Source organism: Alnus glutinosa, chromosome 6 (genome assembly GCF_958979055.1).
Source record: "Alnus glutinosa chromosome 6, dhAlnGlut1.1, whole genome shotgun sequence".
Lineage (NCBI taxonomy): Eukaryota > Viridiplantae > Streptophyta > Magnoliopsida > Fagales > Betulaceae > Alnus > Alnus glutinosa.
Genome location: NC_084891.1, coordinates 4,238,708 through 4,258,891, shown reverse-complemented (window position 1 = coordinate 4,258,891; position 20,184 = coordinate 4,238,708). Strand labels below are relative to the sequence as shown.

The window sequence follows — 20,184 nt, the reverse complement described above, 5'->3', positions numbered from 1 at the left end:
GATTGCCATCGATCGTTATCCAGCAACACTCCCACAACCCAAGCGGTTTTCTTCTTTCTATTTGGAAATAATTGTCACTGTTGAAGTTAATCTGCTTACACCCCAGCTTGAACAAAAATGGCCAACACCATTATCATCATCATCATGATCGAAACAAATCCTTTCATAACCTTTCTAGCCATAACACCCCTCCCTTCTTTAAATTATTTTTGTTGTTTGGATGTATTGTATTAAACCACAATTTATAGCATTTAAACAACAATATACGTACGTGGCCATTTATAGGGAAGTTGTACTCTTAGTTATTATTATTATTTTTTTTTTGGGTGTCTTTTGGGTTTGGTTAAAGTTGATTAAGAGGTAACTTTACCGATCAACAATGACTGTGAAAAGATAAAAGTCTAATTTTCTTATTTTCTATTTTTAACTTTTCAACAATGGAAATATATAGGAAGTGCTGACATGCATATATTTGTCCCTTCAATGAGAGTTATATACATAATAGAACACACCAAACAACGTGAGTAAAAACATGAAAGGACATGATAGAATGTCAAAGTTAGATATAAAATAAATATTTAAGAATTTTGAATCAATACCAAATCATTTTTTTTTATTATCATATCAAAATTAAGAGCTAATTAATTTTGTTTTTTGGGCAGAAATATGCATGGTAGCTGATGTTAAGGTAAAATAAATAAGGGTTGAAGCAATGAGTCTTGGTTAGGGTTATATATAATATAATTAAGTTTCTACAATAATACTCACCCATTATGAATCAGTTAGCATTGCATATGAATACCCTTTGGAGTTTGGACAAGGAAATCAGGAATTGCAGTTGATCGCCATATATAGTGATTTATGTGCATAGAAAAAAGCTGTTTATTTGGAAATGATTGTGTACGGAAAAATCTCTACCTAACCTATTTGGAAATGATTGTCACTGTTGAAGTGAGTGCCTACATTTGAATATCTTCTTTCTATTGCTATATTGAGTTTGGGATTCTTGTTTCCATTGTCTTGTAAATTGTAATTAAGTACATCTTGTTTTCCACTTTTCCCCCCTTTATTTTAATTGCCTATATGTTAAGCTCAATTTGGTTAAAAGGGATTTTTTTTTTTTTCTTCATTCTAATTTACTAACGATATGTCATATGTGTGTAGGTGATTAACGAAGATTTGGTTATATTCGATGACGATGTGGTTGAAATAGAGACAAGGGAGGATCCTTCTATTCATACAAATTCGATAACGACAAAAAAGGTCCCGAAGAAGCGTAGGAAGACCTCAACTGTTTGGACCCATTTTGATGAAGTTCCTTCTACAAATCCAAATGACACAAGAATATGAGCAAAATGCAAGTTCTATGACCATAAGTATATAGCTAACAGTTTACATGGAACTGGAAATCTACAGAAGCATATGAAAGTTTGTGGAGGGAAAACTGATCATGATATTCAGCAGATGCTCCTATCTAGAGATCAAGGAACTCTGTCTGTACGTGGTTCAAAATTTTGTCCTAAAAAATATAGAGAATTGTTGGTTGGTACCATTATAAAGCATGACTTGCCTTTCTCATATGTTGAATATGATGGTGTAAGAGAAGTGCATAGATATTTGCGTAGTGATGTACTATTAATTTGTAGAAATACTGCCAAGGCTGATTTGATTAAGATGCATATATTGGAGAAACAAAAGGTTAAGTCTTTGTTAAATGTTTGTCAATGGAGGATTAGTTTGACATCAGATTTGTGGACTTCTTTGACAACCGATGGGTATATTTGTCTCACTGCACATTTTATTGACAGGAGTTGGGCATTGTCTAAAAGGGTGTTAAACTTTTCATTTATGCCCCCACCACATAATGGTGTATCTTTGGCTGAAAAGATATGTAGTTTGCTAGAAGAGTGGGGGATTGATAAAAAGGTTTTCTCTATAACATTAGATAATGCCTATGCAAATGATTTGTGTGTTGTGAATCTCAAACCCAAATTAAACATGAAGAAAGCCCTTCCTTGTGATGGTGAGTTGTTTCATATGCGTTGTTGTGCCCATATTCTTAACTTGATTGTGCAAGATGGATTGAAAGAGATTACTGGTGTTATCCAAAAGATTCGAGATAGTGTTAAGTATTTTAGAGGATCACAAATGAGAAAACAAAGTTTTCTTCAAGTTGTCAATCAAATGTCATTGGATAGTAACAAGGGATTAAAACAAGATGTGCCAACTAGATGGAATTCGACATATCTTATGCTTGAGAGTGCAATTCATTATAGGCGTGCTTTTGCTTATCTGGAGATGATTGACAAAAATTATATGTTTTGTCCTAATGCACTTGAGTGGGAAAAAGTGATTGATATATGTAGTTTCTTGGGATGCTTTTATCGTGCTACATGTGCTTTTTCTGGTACCAAATATCCCACAGTCAATCTATATTTTCCCGTGGTAGCATTGATTTATGTGAATTTGAAGTAAGAGCTTGTGAGTGAAGATGGATATAAGAGATTAATGGCAGGTCAAATGATCTCTAAACTTGAGAAATATTGGTCAGAATTCAGTTTAGTGTTGGCCATTGCAGTTGTTTTAGATCCTCGTTACAAGCTGCGCCTTGTAAAGTACTACTATACTAAGATTTATGGAGCTGAATCTCAAGAGTATGAAAATGTGACCAAAACGTTAACCAAACTTTTTATGGAGTATAGTGCGGCTAGTGCTCCTGCAACTTCAAGCTCCACAGTTGTTCAACCTCAAGAATGCTCAGATTGGGAAAAGGTAAATAATATCACAAGTTTCTTACTTTCTTAGCTTGTTAGTAAGTAGTAACTTAGTATATATACTCATAAGTCATAATCACTTATTAATTTTATGTTTATATTATTTCTTTTTATGTAGGATTTTTTAGCATTTGATGGAGTCGATCCTGATACACAAAAGACTCAATTGGAACTTTATTTGGATGAACCCAAGCATATGGAGAAGAATACGCCATTTTACATCCTTTCATTTTGGAAAGGAAATGAATTTCGTTATCCTGAAGTAGCTGCCATGGCTCGTGATGTGTTGAGTATTCCTATTTCTACTGTTGCTTCAGAATCCACTTTTAGTATTGGTGGACGTGTGATTGATCAGTATAGGAGTTCACTCAAGCCTGATATTGCTGAGGCATTGGTTTGCACTAGAGATTGGTTATATGGAGAGCAAGGTAATGTTAGTTATTTGCATATTTAATTTCTTCATTTACTTGTATTTTTTTTTTATCTTACTTTAATGACATTAATTTATTTTATCTTTTGATATAGAATAAACTTCAATGAGTGTGGATAACGAAGAAGAGGATGTGTTGACATTGGATAGTAGCAGTTCTTGTGAGATTCCATGTTCTTTCTTTTGTTCTTATGTTATTGTTTGTGTTTTAGTGTTTGAGGTAGAATGGCCAAACTTTTTCACATCCCAATGTAATTATTTTGTTTTTTTCCTTTAGGTATTGGAGTTGAATGACAAAGATGGACATGACAAACTAACTTGCGTTGGACCCAATCTGATGGACAATGAGCATATTCATTCAAGGGATCAAGACTTAAGAGTGGACAATTATGATGGGGTTTTTTGTATTTGAGAATTTTTTGCCATAGAAATGGCTCTATGTTATTACTTATTATAACTCTTTCTAACCTCCAAATTTCGAACTATCAGAGAAGTTAATTGTGGTTATGTGTATGGAATTTCTAACCTCCAATTGGCTTTGTTATGTGTATGGAATTACTTGCTTTTGGAATTTTAGTTTTATCGTTATTTGATTTTGCAGCTTGTACAAAGGGCTTGTTTGTTTATATGAAACTTAGTTTTTGGATTTTCTGAATCATTCCTCTTAGTTTTTCTTGAACCCTTGATGCCTTTTTGTTATATGCAGACGAATATGCAATTATTAGCTGACTGTTACTTGCACAACAATCAATCTTATGCTGCTTACCATATTTTAAAGGGTATGTGTTATAGTATTAATTTTTTTGCCATTTTTGAACCAATTTGTTGTTAGTGTTCTCTTTCGTTTCTTTACTGTGGTTGATTTTTTTGAAAAAATTTATCATCCATTAATTTCTCTCTTCTTTTTTCGTTCATTGTTCTATGAAGGAATGCAAATGGCTCAGTCCCGCTACTTGTTTGCACTATCATGCTTTCAACTGGATCTTCTTAAAGAATCCGAAGCTGCATTATGTCCTGCTAATGAGCCAGGTGCAGAGGTATGTATTGGAGAGTAACTTGTGTACAAGCAAAATATTCTTAACCATTAAATGTAAGAGGGCACAATTAAAATTTAAAACACCTCTTGTATCATTTCAGAATTATGTTGTGAAGTAGCAAAAATGCATTTTCAGCTTTGATGAGAATGTTTGGGTCTGCAGTACTATGATGTTAGAAAGAAATGCGAGGGAGACCTGTGTTATGACTTCTCCAACATGGAGATATTCCTGAACCAGAAGTCAATGAGGGAATCTTTAGGAGTTGGGGATAGAGAATTCGTTTCATGCAGTAGCGAGGTATATGAAGCCATGCTTGTGGACTGGATGAGGAATCTTGAAGTGGGTATTCCTGCTCTCCTGGAGGATGGAATCAAGCTTCTTGTGTATGCTGGGGAGTATGATCTCATTTGCAACTGGCTCGGTAAAGCCTCTTTCGTTCAAAAAATGAAAAGTTTTTTACAAAGTTCTTTCAGACTTTTTTTTTTTTTTTTTTCAAACAACAAATAACGTCTTTTTTTAAAATGCAAAGCCTGAACTCTTGGTTTGTCTCTCTTTTAATGGGCAGGGAATTCAAGGTGGGTTGATGCCATGGAATGGTCTGGATAGAAACAGTTCAGGGCAACCGTAACCGTTCCATTTTTAGTTGACAGTGCAGAAGCAAGATTGCTGAAGAGCCATGGGCCTCTCAGTTTCCTCGAGGTCTCTCTCTCTATCTATCTCTATCTCCATCTCTATCTCTATCTCTCATATTCTAATTTAAGCAACACTGGTCCTAACAATATTTGCAGGTCCATGATGCTGGTCATATGGTTCCAATGGATCAGCCCAAAGCTTCGTTAGAGATGCTCAGGAGTTGTTCATCGCGGGACACATCAATTTTTGGATTTTCTGAATCATTCCTCTTAGTTTTTCTTGAACCCTTGATGCCTTTTTGTTATATGCAGACGAATATGCAATTATTAGCTGACTGTTACTTGCACAACAATCAATCTTATGCTGCGTATCATATTTTGAAGGGTATGTGACTATGTGTCATAGTATTAATTTTTTTGCCATTTTTGAACCAATTTGTTGTTAGTGTTCTTTTCCGTTTCTTTATTGTGGTTGATTTTTTTGAAAAAATTTATCATCCATTAATCTCTCTCTTCTTTTTTTGTTCATTGTTCTATATGAAGGAATGCAAATGGCTCAGTCCCACTACTTGTTTGCACTATCATGCTTTCAGCTGGATCTTCTTAAAGAATCCGAAGCTGCATTATGTCCTGCTAATGAGCCAGGTGCAGAGGTATGTATTAGAGAGTAACTTGTGTACAAGCAAAATATTCTTAACCATTACATTTGTTTTCTTAAAAAATGGGATTCAAACAAGTTGCATGATTTATACTTTGGTCACTCTAATTGTTTGGATGTTCCATCACTTCTATTTTCAGTTGCTTTTTAGGATGATGATGACTTGCTTCTTGTGTTTATCTTCTTTATGCAGATTCCAAATGGTGCAGCCGGTCATTACCTTCTAGGGCTTATTTACAGGTCACTCTTTTTTTTTTTCTTTGTTTTTTGGTCAAGTAGGTTGCTATTTTGTTCTCCCATATATCATTGTCTAAACTTCCAGAAATTTATTTCCTGTTGCTTGAAATACATGTACAGTACAAATTAAATGAGAGACGAATAGATAGATACAATACATATTTTTTTTTAAAAAAAAAACAAAAAACAAAAAGAAGTGAAAGAGACATCCTTAAAACTGGTTTCTATCATACAGTTATTTATGAAGTGGATGTCTTATGAAGCGGTCTTAAACTTATTCTCAAAGTTACAAATCTATTTGCATTTCACTTGACGGAATATCAGGTGAAAGAAGCATATTTAATTAAAGTTTTTCCCCTTCCTTCTCCAAGAAACAGACTCTCCCACTCTTTGTGTCCTTTCATTTTCTTCCCCCTCCCTCCCCCATATTATCTCATTTTTGCACCTTTTGTCGTTAGAATGTAAATTCCATAATATTGGACTAGGCCTCATGGATGTGTAATATCACTATCAAAATCTGAGTTTGCAGTTCAAGGTAAACTGATTGTTTAATATGTTGTCAGCTGAGTTTGATAGTTAAGGGATAGAAATAATGCCCTGCATGTTGGAATGGTCGTGATCAATGATGCTAGTGCTACGATCAATGCCTATTATGGAATTTTCAGTATTTCAGTTAAATGGGTTAAACGGGTCGTGTCGACCCGACATGACCCGTTACGCTAAACGGGTTTCACGGGTCGTGTCGGGTGACCCGTGAAATAGCCGTGTCATGTCGTGTTTGGATCTAGCCTAAACGGGTCGTGTCGGATACCCGTTTTGCCAGCCCTAGGTACAACAACTTCATAACACTCCCTCACATGGGGTGGGTCTCAGTGTGTGAGGCCTACCTCCATGTGAGAGTGTGTTGTGAAGTTGTTGTAGTTGTGTAGTGTAGGAATCAATCATCTTAAATAAATACTATTTTTTATTGATAAAGTTAATTATTAAAAGCATTCGGTGTATTAAAATTAAGTCAAACCAAACCTTTCAAAGCATTCAATGAAACAAAATAACATTAAGAAAACTTTAACGTTCACTTTAAAAAAAATTCTTACATATGTCAGATGAGTAATGCTATACATCATCCCCTTGTCCTCCTTTTGTCCTCTCAAATTTGATGTGGCTCTTAAAATCACCATTGAATTTATGATAAATCATTATTGAATTTTGATTCAATGGTAATTTTAAGAGCCACGTCAATTTTGGGAGGATAAAAGGTGGACAAGAGGATGATGTGTAGCATTACTCATGTCAGATTTAACTTTTGATAAGAGTATTTGTTAATAATTTTTGTGTATTTTGTTAAATTTTTTTTTAAAAATTAAATTTAAAAAGATTATTGTAAATGCTAGGATTATATTATTTTTTAGTTCATTCAAAATATAATTTATCATATATTTTAATTTAATCGAAATTTAATAATAATTTATCATATATTTTTTATTTTAAAAATCACATTAATTTTGAAAAGTAGGTGCGTTTGGGTATTGAATTTTTAGAATTAGAATTGAATTCTAATTCTATTTACAAATATCAAGGTAAAAAATTGTGTTTGGGTGTTGAATTTTGAGATTGAAAAATATTATATTTTAATAGTAAGAAATGATTGGAAGTTTAAAAAGTTGTGTATAATGATTGGTATTTTGAAAAGTTGTGTGAAATAATAATTTAAATAATAATAATTTATTATATATTGATTATTTAATTAAAAAAAATAAATAATATTTTTTTAAAAAAATAATTGAAATCAAAATTAAAAATTAAAAAAAAAAAATGAAGGAAGGGGTGGCTGCCAACCTTTTGGGGGTGGCCTCGCCGCCACCAGAGGAGGTCGGGGTGGTCGCGCGGCCACCCCCAGTGGTTGGGGGAGGCCGTGCGGCCACCCCCAGTACTCGGGGGAGGCCGCGCGGCCCCCCCCAGTACTCGGGGGAGGCCGCGCGGCCACCCCCAGTACTCGGGGGAGGCCGCGCGGCCACCCCCAGTACTCGGGGGAGGCCACGCGGCCTCCCCCAAGGGGGGGTGGTTGCCAGCCGGCAGCCACCCCTTTGTTTTTTTTTTTAATTTCTTTTTTTTTTTAATTTTTTTTTTTTTATTTAAATTATTAATATTTTATTATTTAAATGTGAGATCCACGCGTTTTTTTAGTCAACTTTTCATGCTCGTGGGTCCCACCATTAATCTGAAAAATAGCATTGAATTTTCTTAAAACTCAGGTCAAAATCCGAGTTTTATGCGGGTGGGCGGGTTTTAGAAAAAACCCGAGTGAAATAATTATTCCACTCGGTTGCCAAATAGTTCTAGTACTCTCTCTCTCTCTCAAAGAACTTGCAATGGAAGTCTATGTCTCTCTCTCTCTCACTCAAAGAACTTGCTAAAGAAGTTAACCCAAAAGGACGAGATACTTGTTTTATGTCTGTCAGTCTCTAACAAACTCACTCACACGGTCACACCCCCCCTCTCTCTCTCTCTCTCTCTCCAAGATTTCCAGGACGATTTGGATGTTTTCATGTGCAATTACTTGGAAGGTCAGTTGGGTTTTTCTCCATTTTCCAAGTTTCCTAATTCTGTGGTTTTTTTTTTTTTTTTAATTTTGTTTTTTTTATTGTCATTGATTGATGGGCATGCGTTTGAGACTGTGTATGGATGCTGGGAAAATGTGGGTAAAAGAAATGATGGGCATGCGTTTGAGACAATGTACGGATGCTGGGAAAATGTGGGTCAAAGAAATGGGCAATGGGATTTGTGTTGGGTTTTGTTTTTGGTTGTAGGGTATGCATAAAGAATCTGTTTGGTTGCCGAGAAAGAGTTTGAAAAGAAAAGGTGAAAAACGAAAATTCGCGCACATGGCATGATTGATAGGATTGCTATTATGCAGGGATTTCTTTTGTTCTTTTTTTGAAGTTGTTCTACCTGTAATGTAGAAATCAATTCTCTTAAATAAATACTATTTTTTATTGATAAAATTAATTATTAAAAGCATTCGGTCTACTAAATTTAAGAGTATTCAATGAAACAAAATAATGTTAAGAAAACTTTAACATTCACTTTAAAAAAAATTCTGACATATGGCAGATTTAACTTTTGATAGAGTGTTTGTTAATAATTTTTGTGTATTTTGTTAAGAATTTTAAAAAAATTTAAATTTAAAAAGATTATTGTAAATGCTAGGATTATATTCTTTTTTAGTTCATTCAAAATATAATTTATCATATATTTTAATTTAATCGAATTTTAATAATAATTTATCATATATTTTTTATTTTAAAAATCATATTAATTTTGAAAAGACTAAATACTCTCTCTCTCTCTCTCTCTCTCTCTCTCAACGAACTTGCAATAGAAGTTAATCCAAAAAGACCACAGACTTGTTTTTATGTCTCTCTCTCTCTCTCTCACTCACTCAAAGACTAAGGAAGTTAACCCAAAAAGACGCATACTTGTTTTATGTCTGTCGGTCTCTAACAAACTCACACTCACACGGTTGGGCAGAAGATGCGGAGCCCAGTTTGAGCTTGAGTTGCGACATTTGAAAAACCGGGTGGATGCAGGCATTTGGGGGCAGATCCAGCTCGTGCGCCACCTCACCGACTTTTCGGATGATGGTGAACGGCCCGTAGAACCGCGGGGATAGCTTCAGAGCACGGCGGTAGGCGACTGAAGACTCCTGGTAGGGCTGCAATCGTAGGTACACTTGTTTCCCTACTTTGAAATTTCTTTCTGTCCTTCTTAAGTCAGCATACCTTTTCATCATTTGGTATGCTTGCTGCATGTTGTGTTGGAGGAGATTGAGGATGTGCTCGCGGTTGCGCAGCATCTCATCCACAGCCTCCACTCGGGTAGTCCCGGGAATATAGCTTAGCAGCCTAGGTGGGGGTACCCCGTAAACGGCCTCAAATGGGGTCATTTGGGTTGATGAGTGCCATGAGGTATTTTACCAGTACTCTGCCCATGGGAGCCACAGTGTCCAGTGTTTAGGGCTTTCCTGTGAGAAGCATCGCAGGTAATGCTCTAGGCATTTCTTGACTATCTCAGTTTGCCCGTTCGTTTGTGGATGGTAGCTAGTGCTTAGCTTTAGGGTGGCTCCTTGTAGTCTGTATAACTCGCTCCAGAATGTACTGGTAAAAGTAGAGTCTCTGTCGGAAGGGATTTGATTTTTACACTACACCATCACAACAACTGCACAACAACCCCTCACATGAGGGTGGGCCCCAGTGTGTGGGGCCCATCCTCATGTGAGGGGTTGTTGTGCAGTTGTTGTATTGGTGTTGTAAATCTAACATTTTCCAATTATGATGGACTGAAGCATTCCATGTAATTTGAATATTAGCTATGAATAGTTGAGCCACTGTAGTTGCTAGTAGGGGTGTGCTAGGGATACAAAATGACTGTATTTTGACAATCGGTCCACCACTACAAATACCACAGAGTGTCCACTGGACAATGGTAGTCCTTCCACGAAATCCATAGAAATTTCAGTCCACACCCGAGTGGGAATAGGGAGAGGCTGCAACAGCCCTGCTGGAGAAATACTTTCACGTTTATTCCTCTGGCAGACTTCACACTCCCTTATAAAGCTCTTGATATCCTTTCTCATCACCTTCCAGTAGAAGTCTCTCCTTGCCCTGTGTAGTGTCTTCTCATACCCTGAGTGCCTAGCTGTCTGATCACTGTGCACCGAGGCTAGGACCTAAGCCTTAATCTGAGGAGATTGGCCCAAGAGGATCTTATGCTTGTAGAAGAGAAGGCCATCGCTGTAAGAATACCTCTGGGGGTCCAGCTCTTGGTTGTGCCATTGAGCCATCAGTTGCTGCAACTCTTCATCTTCAGTGTACTACTGCTTCAATTCGGCTACCCAGCTAGGGGTAGGGATAGATAGCAAGGCGATGGTAAATTCTTCACTAGAGACCTCTCTCCTAGAAAGGGCATCAACCACCCTATTATCCACCCCCTTCTTGTATTCCACCACAAAATTGTAGCCAAGGAGCTTAGTTATCCACTTTTGCTTGAAGGGTATTCCCACCTTTTGTTCAAGTAGGAATTTGAGGCTCTGTTGATCAGTCCTTACTACAAATGGTTGCCCCAAAAGTTAAGGCCTCCATTTCTGGACAGCCATGACTAGGGCAAAGAGCTCATTTTCGTAGGTTGACTTGTGTAATGCCTTCCCCTTGAGGGCATTGCTCAGGTAAGCTACTAGTTGTTTTTCCTGCATAAGTACAGCCCCTATGCCAACCCCACTGGCATTACATTCTATCACAGAGGGCCTAGAGAAGTTAGGTAGAGCCAAGACCGGAGCTTGTGTAACCGCATCCTTCAAAACTTGGGAAGCTAGCCGAGCCGATTCAGTCCAAGTGAAGGAATTCTTTTTTAACATAGCAGTCAGTGGTGCTGCTATTGTCCCATAATCTTTGATGAATTTGCGGTAGTACCTCGTTAGCCCTAGGAACCCCTTAGAGCCTTAATATTTTTGGGAAATAGCCAGTCTACCATGGCTTGAATCTTACTCGGGTCAGCACACACTCCTTGCGCAGTGATAATGTGACCTAAATACTCCACCTTCCCGCAACCGAATTTGTACTTAGACAACTTAGCAAATAGCTAGTTTTACCTTAAGGTGTCTACGGCTTTTTTTTTTTTCCTCTGCAAGTAGGGTTTGAAAATCTGATTCATGAGGCCTTGGAAAATTGAAAGGGCATTAGTGAGCCCGAAGGGCATCACTAAGAAATCGTAGTGTCCCTCGTGAATTCGGAAAGCGGTTTTTGGTATATTAGCCTCTACAATCTAGAGTTGGTGGCATCTTGACCTTAGGTCCAACTTAGAAAATACCCTCGCCCCCCACAATTCATCAAGGAGTTCATCTACAACCAGTGTAGGAAACTTATGTTTAACCGTTACCTTGTTTAGGGCGTGGTAGTCCATGCACATTCTTCACGTCCCATCCGCCTTCCGCACCAATAGAATTGGGGAGGAAAACAGACTCTGACTGGGCTTGATTACCCCCGAATCCAGCAGCTCACGAACTATCTTCTCAATCTCCCCTTGGTAGAAGGGATAACGGTAGGGGTGGACTGAGATTGGCTGTGGCCCCGGTAAGAGCTGAATTGAATGGTCATGTGACTGGGATGGGGGCAGACCCTTTGGTTCTTGGAAGACCTTTGCAAATTCCTTAAGGATACTCTCCACTGGGCCCGGTATTTGTTGCTGCCCTTCTAACCAACCTTTCTACCCAGAACTGGCCAACTCGTGAGTAGCACTGCTCGCTAGGTGCAGTAACACACCCCTTTGCTCTTGCTTAGAGAGTTTGAAGGAGTCACCCCCTTCTAAGCTTACCTTAGGTCCTTGTTGTAGCCCATGTAGAACACACCCTTTTCCCATATATTGGAACTCCATTTGAAATTTAGTGAAATCCCAAAGGATAGACTCGAGAGTCCGAAGCCATTGTTCCCAATACCACGTCGCAGCCTGCCAAGGGTAAAATGAATAATTCCGTGCGAAACACGAGACCTTGCATTTTGACCTCAATCTCCCTGCTACGGCCTGGACTGACTAGTTCTTGGCCATCTGCAATCTGTACCTTAATCCCATCCTGCCCCATAGGTCGAATCCCGAGAGTGTTTGCTAATTTTGTGTCAACAAAATTATGCGTGCTCCCAGAATCTATTAGGATAATTACCTGATTAAACCTTAGGAACCAACTATCCACATGGTTCGTGGGGTTGGGGTTCCAGTGATGGCGTTTAGCGAGATCTCCGAAAATTCTTCAAGGAAAAACTCCCTTGGATCCTCCTCTACAGTAGCCTTGGCAGTTTGCTCAACCTCCCTTTCCTTCTCCATTACCTCAATGAGGAAGAGCTTAGGAGCTTGGCAAACATGGCCCCTTTTGCCACTGTGCATCGCACGAGTAACACAGCCCCTTCCTCCGTCGTTCTTCCATTTGGGCTTGGGTGACCTTCTAGACCGACACCAAGGCTTGATTAGGGTTGTGGCCCCCTTCCCGAGCCTGCCCCATCTTGGGTGGTGGCCAGGCGTTCTGTCTAAACGGTCCAAGCTGGTTACCCTTAGGAGGGTTAAGGTTACTGCCCGTAGCCATTCCCATGGGTATGTCAGCGCCAAACCCACGTTGTGATTGGGTTAGTTGAGTCGATCTCCAAACAGATCGCACACTCTTAGTGGAATTGAGCATACATTCCTCTTGGATCCGAGCAAGGGAATATGCATCTACAAGGCTCTTCGGGTGAAACATTCTGACCGGAAGCCGTATCTCGTCCTTCAATCCTCCAAGGAAGTAGCTCAGCTTGTGCTCCTCGGGCAGCTTCTGGACTTTGAGAGCCAGAGTATCAAACTTAGTCTTGTATTCTTCTAGCGAACCCTCTTGCTTCAACTTTGAAAGGGTCTCCATGGGGTCGTCATAGGCGATCGGACCGAACGGTATTTGGATTGCTCGCACAAATTCCTCCCAACTATTGACCGTTTGACTTGCCTTTAACTCCTAGAACCACACCATTGCTCTGCCCTCCTTGCGAAAAGAGGAGATGTTCAGACGTTGAGTGTCGGGAGTGCCATAATGATAGAAAAATTGCTCAGCTCAACAGCACCAGGTTTCAAGGTCCTCACCGTCAAACCTCGAAAAGTCGAGTTTGACCATTTTGGGCTTAAACCCATCTCCGAACCTAGATCCATCTTGGTTCGTGTTTTCTCTGCTACTGAAATTATGGTGAGTGTGACCGGAATGTCCCCCATAATCCTGTCTGCCGTTCCCTGATCTAGAGGGGCCCCCTTTGCTCCTGTCGCCCACCACTTGATCCCATATGGCCACTCAGCATCGCTTGGATCATTTATCTAATTTCCACCTGATTCTGTTGCATTGCTGTCTGTAGATCTGCCCGTGCTTCAGCTCATAAAATGGTCAGGTCAGCCTTAGTGACCATATCAACCTGCGGATGTTGAACCTGCCCTTTTAGTTCCTTTAGTTGTTGGGTTTCCTCTACCATAGCAGCTCTCGTTTTCATAAGCTAAGGACTGGTGTTTTGATACCACTTGTAACAGGTAGGTTACTATTTGGGGGTGATTTTAGGAATATGATATGCGGATGATGAATGAAAATGGATTGTTGAGAGATACTGTATTAATTAATCTGAAAAAGAACATAAATGGCACAATTCTAGGTTGCCAGCCTCCTAAGGAACAGAATTCACACTTCAAAGTTGACCTAATTACTGTTAAGAGGGCCTTATATACTGGCCTACAAGATTAATACCAAAACGCAGAAAATAAGACATAAAACGTAACTAAGGAAAGCTTCCCAAAACGACTCAGCCAAAGCACAAAACGCAGGATCAGGTCAGTTCTCCACACACCACTCCCCAAGCCTGCTGTCCAGCTGTTCTGCACCCCTAGAGATCACAACCCCTTTCTGCCACGCGTCAAGATCTACTCAAACTCCCTTTTACCTTTCTCGAACCATTCCAAACACCAGCCATTTCTCTCTCTTCCACCCTTCTCCTTCAAGCTTCCACCTTTAGAGACCATACCTGTAACAACAGGGAAGAGTGAGAAAACCATAGGATTCACCAGACCCAACCAAACCGGAACACTCCTGTACACCATTCAACCAAACCCTTCTATAACCATCTTTCTCACAAGTTGTTGAAGTTTGAAGTTTGAAAACAAAGATGAAATCTTATTTTGGAGAAAGAGAAATAATTAACATTAGCATTAGTTTGTATGCATAATTAGCATATATAACTACAATGTTTTACTCAAGATGTAATGAATTGAGTGGGTTTGACCCACAGTTTTGAAGTAATATGGAGAGAGAGAGAGTTGTAAAGAGAGAAGTGAGCTGCTGGTAGAACAGATGAGGGTTGTTTTTATGGTGTATGGGATCATCTTCTAAATTGAACCTTTTGAATTGCAATTCCAGATCCATCACCCAACAGATTAAGATGCTTAATTTGAAAGCCTTTCCCAATTCAGTAGAATTACGGTGAGAATCATGATTCTGATTCCAGTGATGCCCTCAAAGGATGGAATTGGAATTATGTCTTCAATTTCAATACTGCTGCTCAATTCCAAGGTCAATTTGTGAACCTTGCTTTTTTGTATCTTTCGGCTACCATTTGATTTTGTTTTGTTTTGGTTCGTTTTTTTCCTTGAACAAGAGAAAATAGGCCAGTAGGATGATTAGAAACAATCTCTAATTTGTTTGGTACCAGAAAATCAAGAATTTAAACTAAAGAAGTCTGTTTTAACCATTGGACTTACTTGATGCAAGTTCTTCTTTTGTCAACCAAAACAGTATACAGCGCAGTAATGAATTCTTTTTGTTGTCATCGTCCTCAGCTACCAAAACAAGGGTTTTGCTTTTATTTTTTTATTTTTATTTTTATTTTATTATTTATTTTTGGATGAATTAAATCTTTTATAACCAAACTCAACTCAGTACAACAACTCCGGTAAAAACTGGATGAAGTTCCCAAACAAGAGAACACCCCATCAACAGCACCCACATTCCCAAAACAGGAAATTACAACTCAACAAATACAACAGAAGCACAAACAAACAACAAGGAGACCAACTCAGACAATCAACCGAAACTACATTCTCCAAATTTGTAATAGCTTAACCATTTTATTGGCAACACCGACAGATTAGTTTGGGGTTTAGTTGTAATATAAATGTTAAACCATTTTATTTAAGGTTTCTTATGTAGTTTTTGGGTTTTTGTATCAGCTCGACTTAGTGGAAGGAGTGATCTGATCTATAATTTTGGGATTTGAACTTGCAGAATTATAAGGAAAATAAATGGAGTTGGAAGGAAGTGAAAGGGAGATGGTAGTAAGTCAAGTTAGTTTTGGTGGGTTTGACAATCATGTCACAGCGAAAGATCTTATGCAATACTTAGAAGCTGAAGTTGGAGCAGTTTATAGGTGCAGACTGAAAACTTCTTGGACCCCTCCGGAGTCCTATCCAAATTTTGAGTTTATTGACACTAAAGACATTGAGAGATCAGTTGATTACGAAAAGGTCAAGCCCCATGCATTTGTGCATTTTGCCTCACCTGAATCAGCAACTTGGGCTGTGGATGCTGCGGGGCGTTGTGATCTTTTTATGGAGGAGAAACCATTGAAGATTAGTTTAGGTCACCAAAATCCATACCGCTTGAATCAGAGGAGGAGGACTACAACTCCTGAAAAGTTATCTGATGTGCTTCTTGAGATCGGAACCTTGGTCAGCCGAGATGTTTTTTTTGTTGCTTGGAGAGGACCTCCTTATGGGGTTGACTTTGTGGTGGATCCTTTTGATGGGACATGTAAGTTTTGTTTCAGAAGAGATACTGCTTTCTCTTTTAAAAGCACAAACAAGCATGACGTTATAAAGTGTGATTTTAAGGTGGAGTTCTTGGTGAGAAACATCACTGAGATCAAACGGTATACTGATACATCATATCTAGTAATCCTGTTGCAGTTCGCTTCGTCACCCTTGATCTGGTATAGAACGGCTGATGATGATATTGAAGAGTCTGTTCCATTTCATTTGTTAGATGATGATGATCCTTGGATCCGAACCACTGATTTTACGCGTAGTGGTGCCATTGGTCGGTGTAATTCTTATAGGGTTTCAATTCCACCCCGCCATGGTGGCAAGTTGAAAAGGGCCATGGATTATCTTAAGGAACGAAGAGTGCAGGAGACCTGCCTTAGATACCCACTTAGGATCCAGGAAGAACCTTATTTTGGGTTGCTCATGTCAGGTCCTTTCTTCTGTATTGATTTCAAGGCAGGCATAACTTTTGAGATAATGTTTTTACTAAATGCTGTCCTGCATAGAGGCATATTCAATCAACACCATTTGTCAGACAATTTCTTCAATTTACTGAGAAGCCACCCTAATGAGGTCAACGTTGCTGCACTAAAGCACATTTGTTCTTACAGACGCCCAGTGTTTGATGCCTATAAAAGGTTGAAAGTTGTCCAGGATTGGTTGTTGAAGAATCCTAAGCTTTTCAAGAGACCTAAACAGCTGGATGATATTGTTGAAGTTAGGAGGTTGGTCATAACACCAACAAAAGCATATTGTCTTCCTCCGGAAGTTGAGCTTTCTAATAGGGTTCTCAGGAAATATAAAGATGTTGCTGATCAGTTTTTGAGGGTTACATTTATGGATGAAGGTATGCAGACAATCAATTTCAATGTTCTTACATATTATGTTGCTCCTATTGTAAAGGAAATAACGTCAAAATCTAACTCTCAGAGAACAAAAGTATTCCAAAGGGTTAGAAACATTCTGCATAATGGGTTTCATTTATGTGATCGGGATTATTCCTTTTTAGCCTTCTCATCCAATCAATTGAGGGACCGTTCTGCCTGGTTTTTTGCCAAAGCCGGGAACACAAGTGCTCAAGACATCAGAGATTGGATGGGGAAGTTTTCCCAGAGGAACATTGCTAAGTGTGCTGCTAGGATGGGTCAGTGCTTCTCATCTACATATGCTACTGTGGAAGTTCCATCAACAGAGGTTAATCCTGAGCTTCCAGACATAAAGAAAGGACTGTACAATTTTTCTGATGGGATTGGTATGATTACTCCTGATCTTGCAATGGAAGTTGCAGGGAAACTGAAATTGGACACGAACCCACCATGTGCTTATCAGATAAGGTATGCTGGTTGTAAGGGTGTTGTGGCCTGTTGGCCAGCAAAAGGTGATGGGATCCGACTTTCTTTGAGGCCTAGTATGAACAAGTTCCAGTCGAACCATACTACTCTGGAAATCTGTTCTTGGACAAGGTTTCAGCCTGGTTTCCTAAACAGGCAGATTGTGACATTGCTTTCAACTTTGAATGTTCCAGATCAAATATTCTGGCAAATGCAGGACTCTATGCTTTCCAGACTAAACCAAATGCTCGTGGACAAGGATGTGGCATTTGATGTTCTGATGGCATCCTGTGCTGAGCAAGGAAATGCGGCGGCAATAATGTTGAGTGCAGGATTTGAGCCCCAAAGTGAACCTCATTTACGAGGCATGCTAAACTGTATACGAGCTGGACAGCATTGGGGCCTTAGGGAGAAGGCTAGGATTTTTGTTCCTTCAGGAAGGTGGTTAATGGGCTGCTTAGACGAGCTAGGGGTTCTTGAACAAGGCCAGTGCTTTATCCAAGTTTCTACCCCATCATTGGAGAACTGTTTCTCAAAGCATGGTTCCAGGTTTACCGAGAGTGGGAAAAATCTTGAAGTAATTAAAGGGCACGTAGTGATAGCAAAAAATCCTTGTCTTCACCCAGGAGATATAAGGATTCTCGAAGCAGTTGATGCCCCTGGTTTATGCCATTTATATGATTGCCTTGTTTTCCCTCAAAAAGGTGATAGGCCCCACACAGATGAAGCATCTGGAAGTGATCTTGATGGGGACCTCTACTTTGTGACATGGGATGAAAATCTCATTCCCCCTAGTAAGAAGAGCTGGCCGCCCATGGAGTATGCTCCTGCAGAAGCCAAACTTGAGAGACGCTCTGTCACTTCTCAGGTACTTGATCAGCCCTGTTTGACTGTAATTTGTGAAGTTCTATGATCGTTTGTTTCCTTGAACATGGCAGTTTTACTAATGCTAGATTTTCTTTCTTTTTTGGATATGATGGCATATTTATTCCTTTAGATGAAGATCCTTGTTATTTTCTTGTTATACTTCATTGACCTAGATTTTTAAGTTAATACTGCATTTTGATGTTGTTGGTAATATAACTTTCTTTTCACAACTAAGACAATTTGAATGGCATTATAACAGAATTTTGTAGGATGAATGGCATTATAATTTTAGTCAATGGCACTACTAAGACGGTTAGAATGGCATAATAAAGTTCCTAAATATTGTTGGTTCGATTTCAAGACACTGCTACATTATTATTTTAATCAACATTTCAATATAGATGTTGCAAAAGCATGTGATGAAATGGGGTAAAATTATAACCGATTTATCTAGGGGATTAATTAAGATAGATACACTTTTGACAAAACTGTGCACATGTATGTTTCTCTTCTTGGCTTTACTTTGTATTCAAATTCCAGGTCTGTGACAGTGAAACTTTCTTGCATTCATGTTTTGTGTTTATTTCGTAGGATATAATAGAATTTTTTGCGAGAAACATGGTGAATGAGAACCTGGGGGCAATCTGCAATGCACATGTGGTTCATGCTGACCGCAGTGAGTCTGGGGCTTTGGATAAGGACTGCATCAAACTTGCAGAGTTAGCAGCTACAGCTGTTGATTTTCCCAAGACTGGGCAGCTTGTTATCATGCCGCCACATCTGAAACCAAAATTGTACCCTGATTTTATGGGGAAAGAGGATTTCCAATCCTACAAGTCAACTAAAATTTTGGGAAGACTTTATCGCCAGATTATGGATGCTTATGATCAAGATGTTGCTACATCTTCGGAGCTAAATTTTGTTCCTGCTGATGTACTTTATGATACAGATCTTGTGGTTCAAGGATCTGCTGATTTCATTGATGAGGCGTGGGATCAAAAGTGCTCTTATGATGGGCAGCTGAATGGTCTACTAGGACAGTATAAAGTGAGGAGGGAAGAAGAGGTTGTTACTGGGCACATCTGGTCCATGCCAAAGTATAACAGCAGGAAGCAAGGGGAGCTCAAGGAGAAGCTCAAGCATTCTTACAGTGCTCTGAAGAAAGAATTCAGGCAACTGTTTGATAAGATGGATGCAGATTTTGAGCAACTCACTGATGATGAGAAGAACATTTTGTATGAGCAGAAGGCATCAGCATGGTACCAGGTCACTTACCATCCGCAGTGGGTGAAGGAATCTCAGGAGTTGCGAGAGCCTGATGGTCCAGAGAATGTAGTGATGTTGAGCTTTCCCTGGATTGTAGCTGATTACCTTGCTCGGATCAAGATTAAGAACTGTGGAATGGGAAATGTCGACCCTGCTAAGCCAATAAACTCTCTGGCCAGGTTCCTTGTTGATCGAATATGACCAGCATTTGAAGCTGTTTAGAGCTATCTTTTGTTGCTGCTCTGAACTTTTTGGCTGCAAAGCCACTCTGCCATTCTTAAAGCTAAGTTGTATATCCATGTTTTTTTGAGGTATTTCCCTCTTTTTCTTTTTTGGCCCGAGTGATATTTCCATTTGAACTGTTACCTATTGAGACTACAAGAAGTTCCTTGCTTGTTATCAAACTGTTGAAGTTTTTTGTGCTTTAATTGGAAATCTCTTTCTTTCTTTGAATTTTCTAGTTTTGTAATCACATCTAATTTTCCACTAGCCTGTCTTCTTTTACATTTGTATAGCGTACGACAATGTAGATTCATAAAGGTTGAGGGTTTCCCAGACAAGTTAAACATCTATGGAGGAAGACTAGGAAGTTA

The 20,184-nt window shown here is 39.0% G+C and overlaps 2 protein-coding genes across 6 annotated transcripts; both read left to right on the top strand.

The window, feature by feature from the left end:
* The first annotated feature begins 4,426 nt into the window (after positions 1-4,426).
* Positions 4,427-6,335, top strand: LOC133870647 (cell division cycle protein 27 homolog B-like). The gene is made up of 6 exons (XM_062307812.1): positions 4,427-4,662; positions 4,807-4,940; positions 5,030-5,258; positions 5,417-5,526; positions 5,725-5,771; positions 6,332-6,335. Exons 3-6 carry the CDS (start codon positions 5,048-5,050, stop codon positions 6,333-6,335), a joined length of 372 nt encoding a protein of 123 aa, XP_062163796.1. The 5' UTR covers positions 4,427-4,662; positions 4,807-4,940; positions 5,030-5,047.
* Positions 6,336-8,144: 1,809 nt separating this feature from the next.
* LOC133870481 (RNA-dependent RNA polymerase 6) lies at positions 8,145-20,044 on the top strand. 5 transcript variants are annotated; one of them, XM_062307619.1, is made up of 4 exons: positions 8,145-8,332; positions 9,297-9,492; positions 15,537-18,326; positions 18,917-20,044. In XM_062307619.1, exons 3-4 carry the CDS (start codon positions 15,609-15,611, stop codon positions 19,790-19,792), a joined length of 3,594 nt encoding a protein of 1,197 aa, XP_062163603.1. In that variant the 5' UTR covers positions 8,145-8,332; positions 9,297-9,492; positions 15,537-15,608; the 3' UTR covers positions 19,793-20,044. The 5 variants fall into 5 exon arrangements, with proteins under 5 accessions (XP_062163603.1, XP_062163605.1, XP_062163604.1 ...); XM_062307621.1 differs by lacking the exon at positions 8,145-8,332 and having other exon boundaries at positions 9,026-9,474; positions 15,592-18,326; XM_062307620.1 differs by lacking the exon at positions 8,145-8,332 and having other exon boundaries at positions 9,026-9,474.
* The last annotated feature ends 140 nt before the right edge of the window (positions 20,045-20,184 follow it).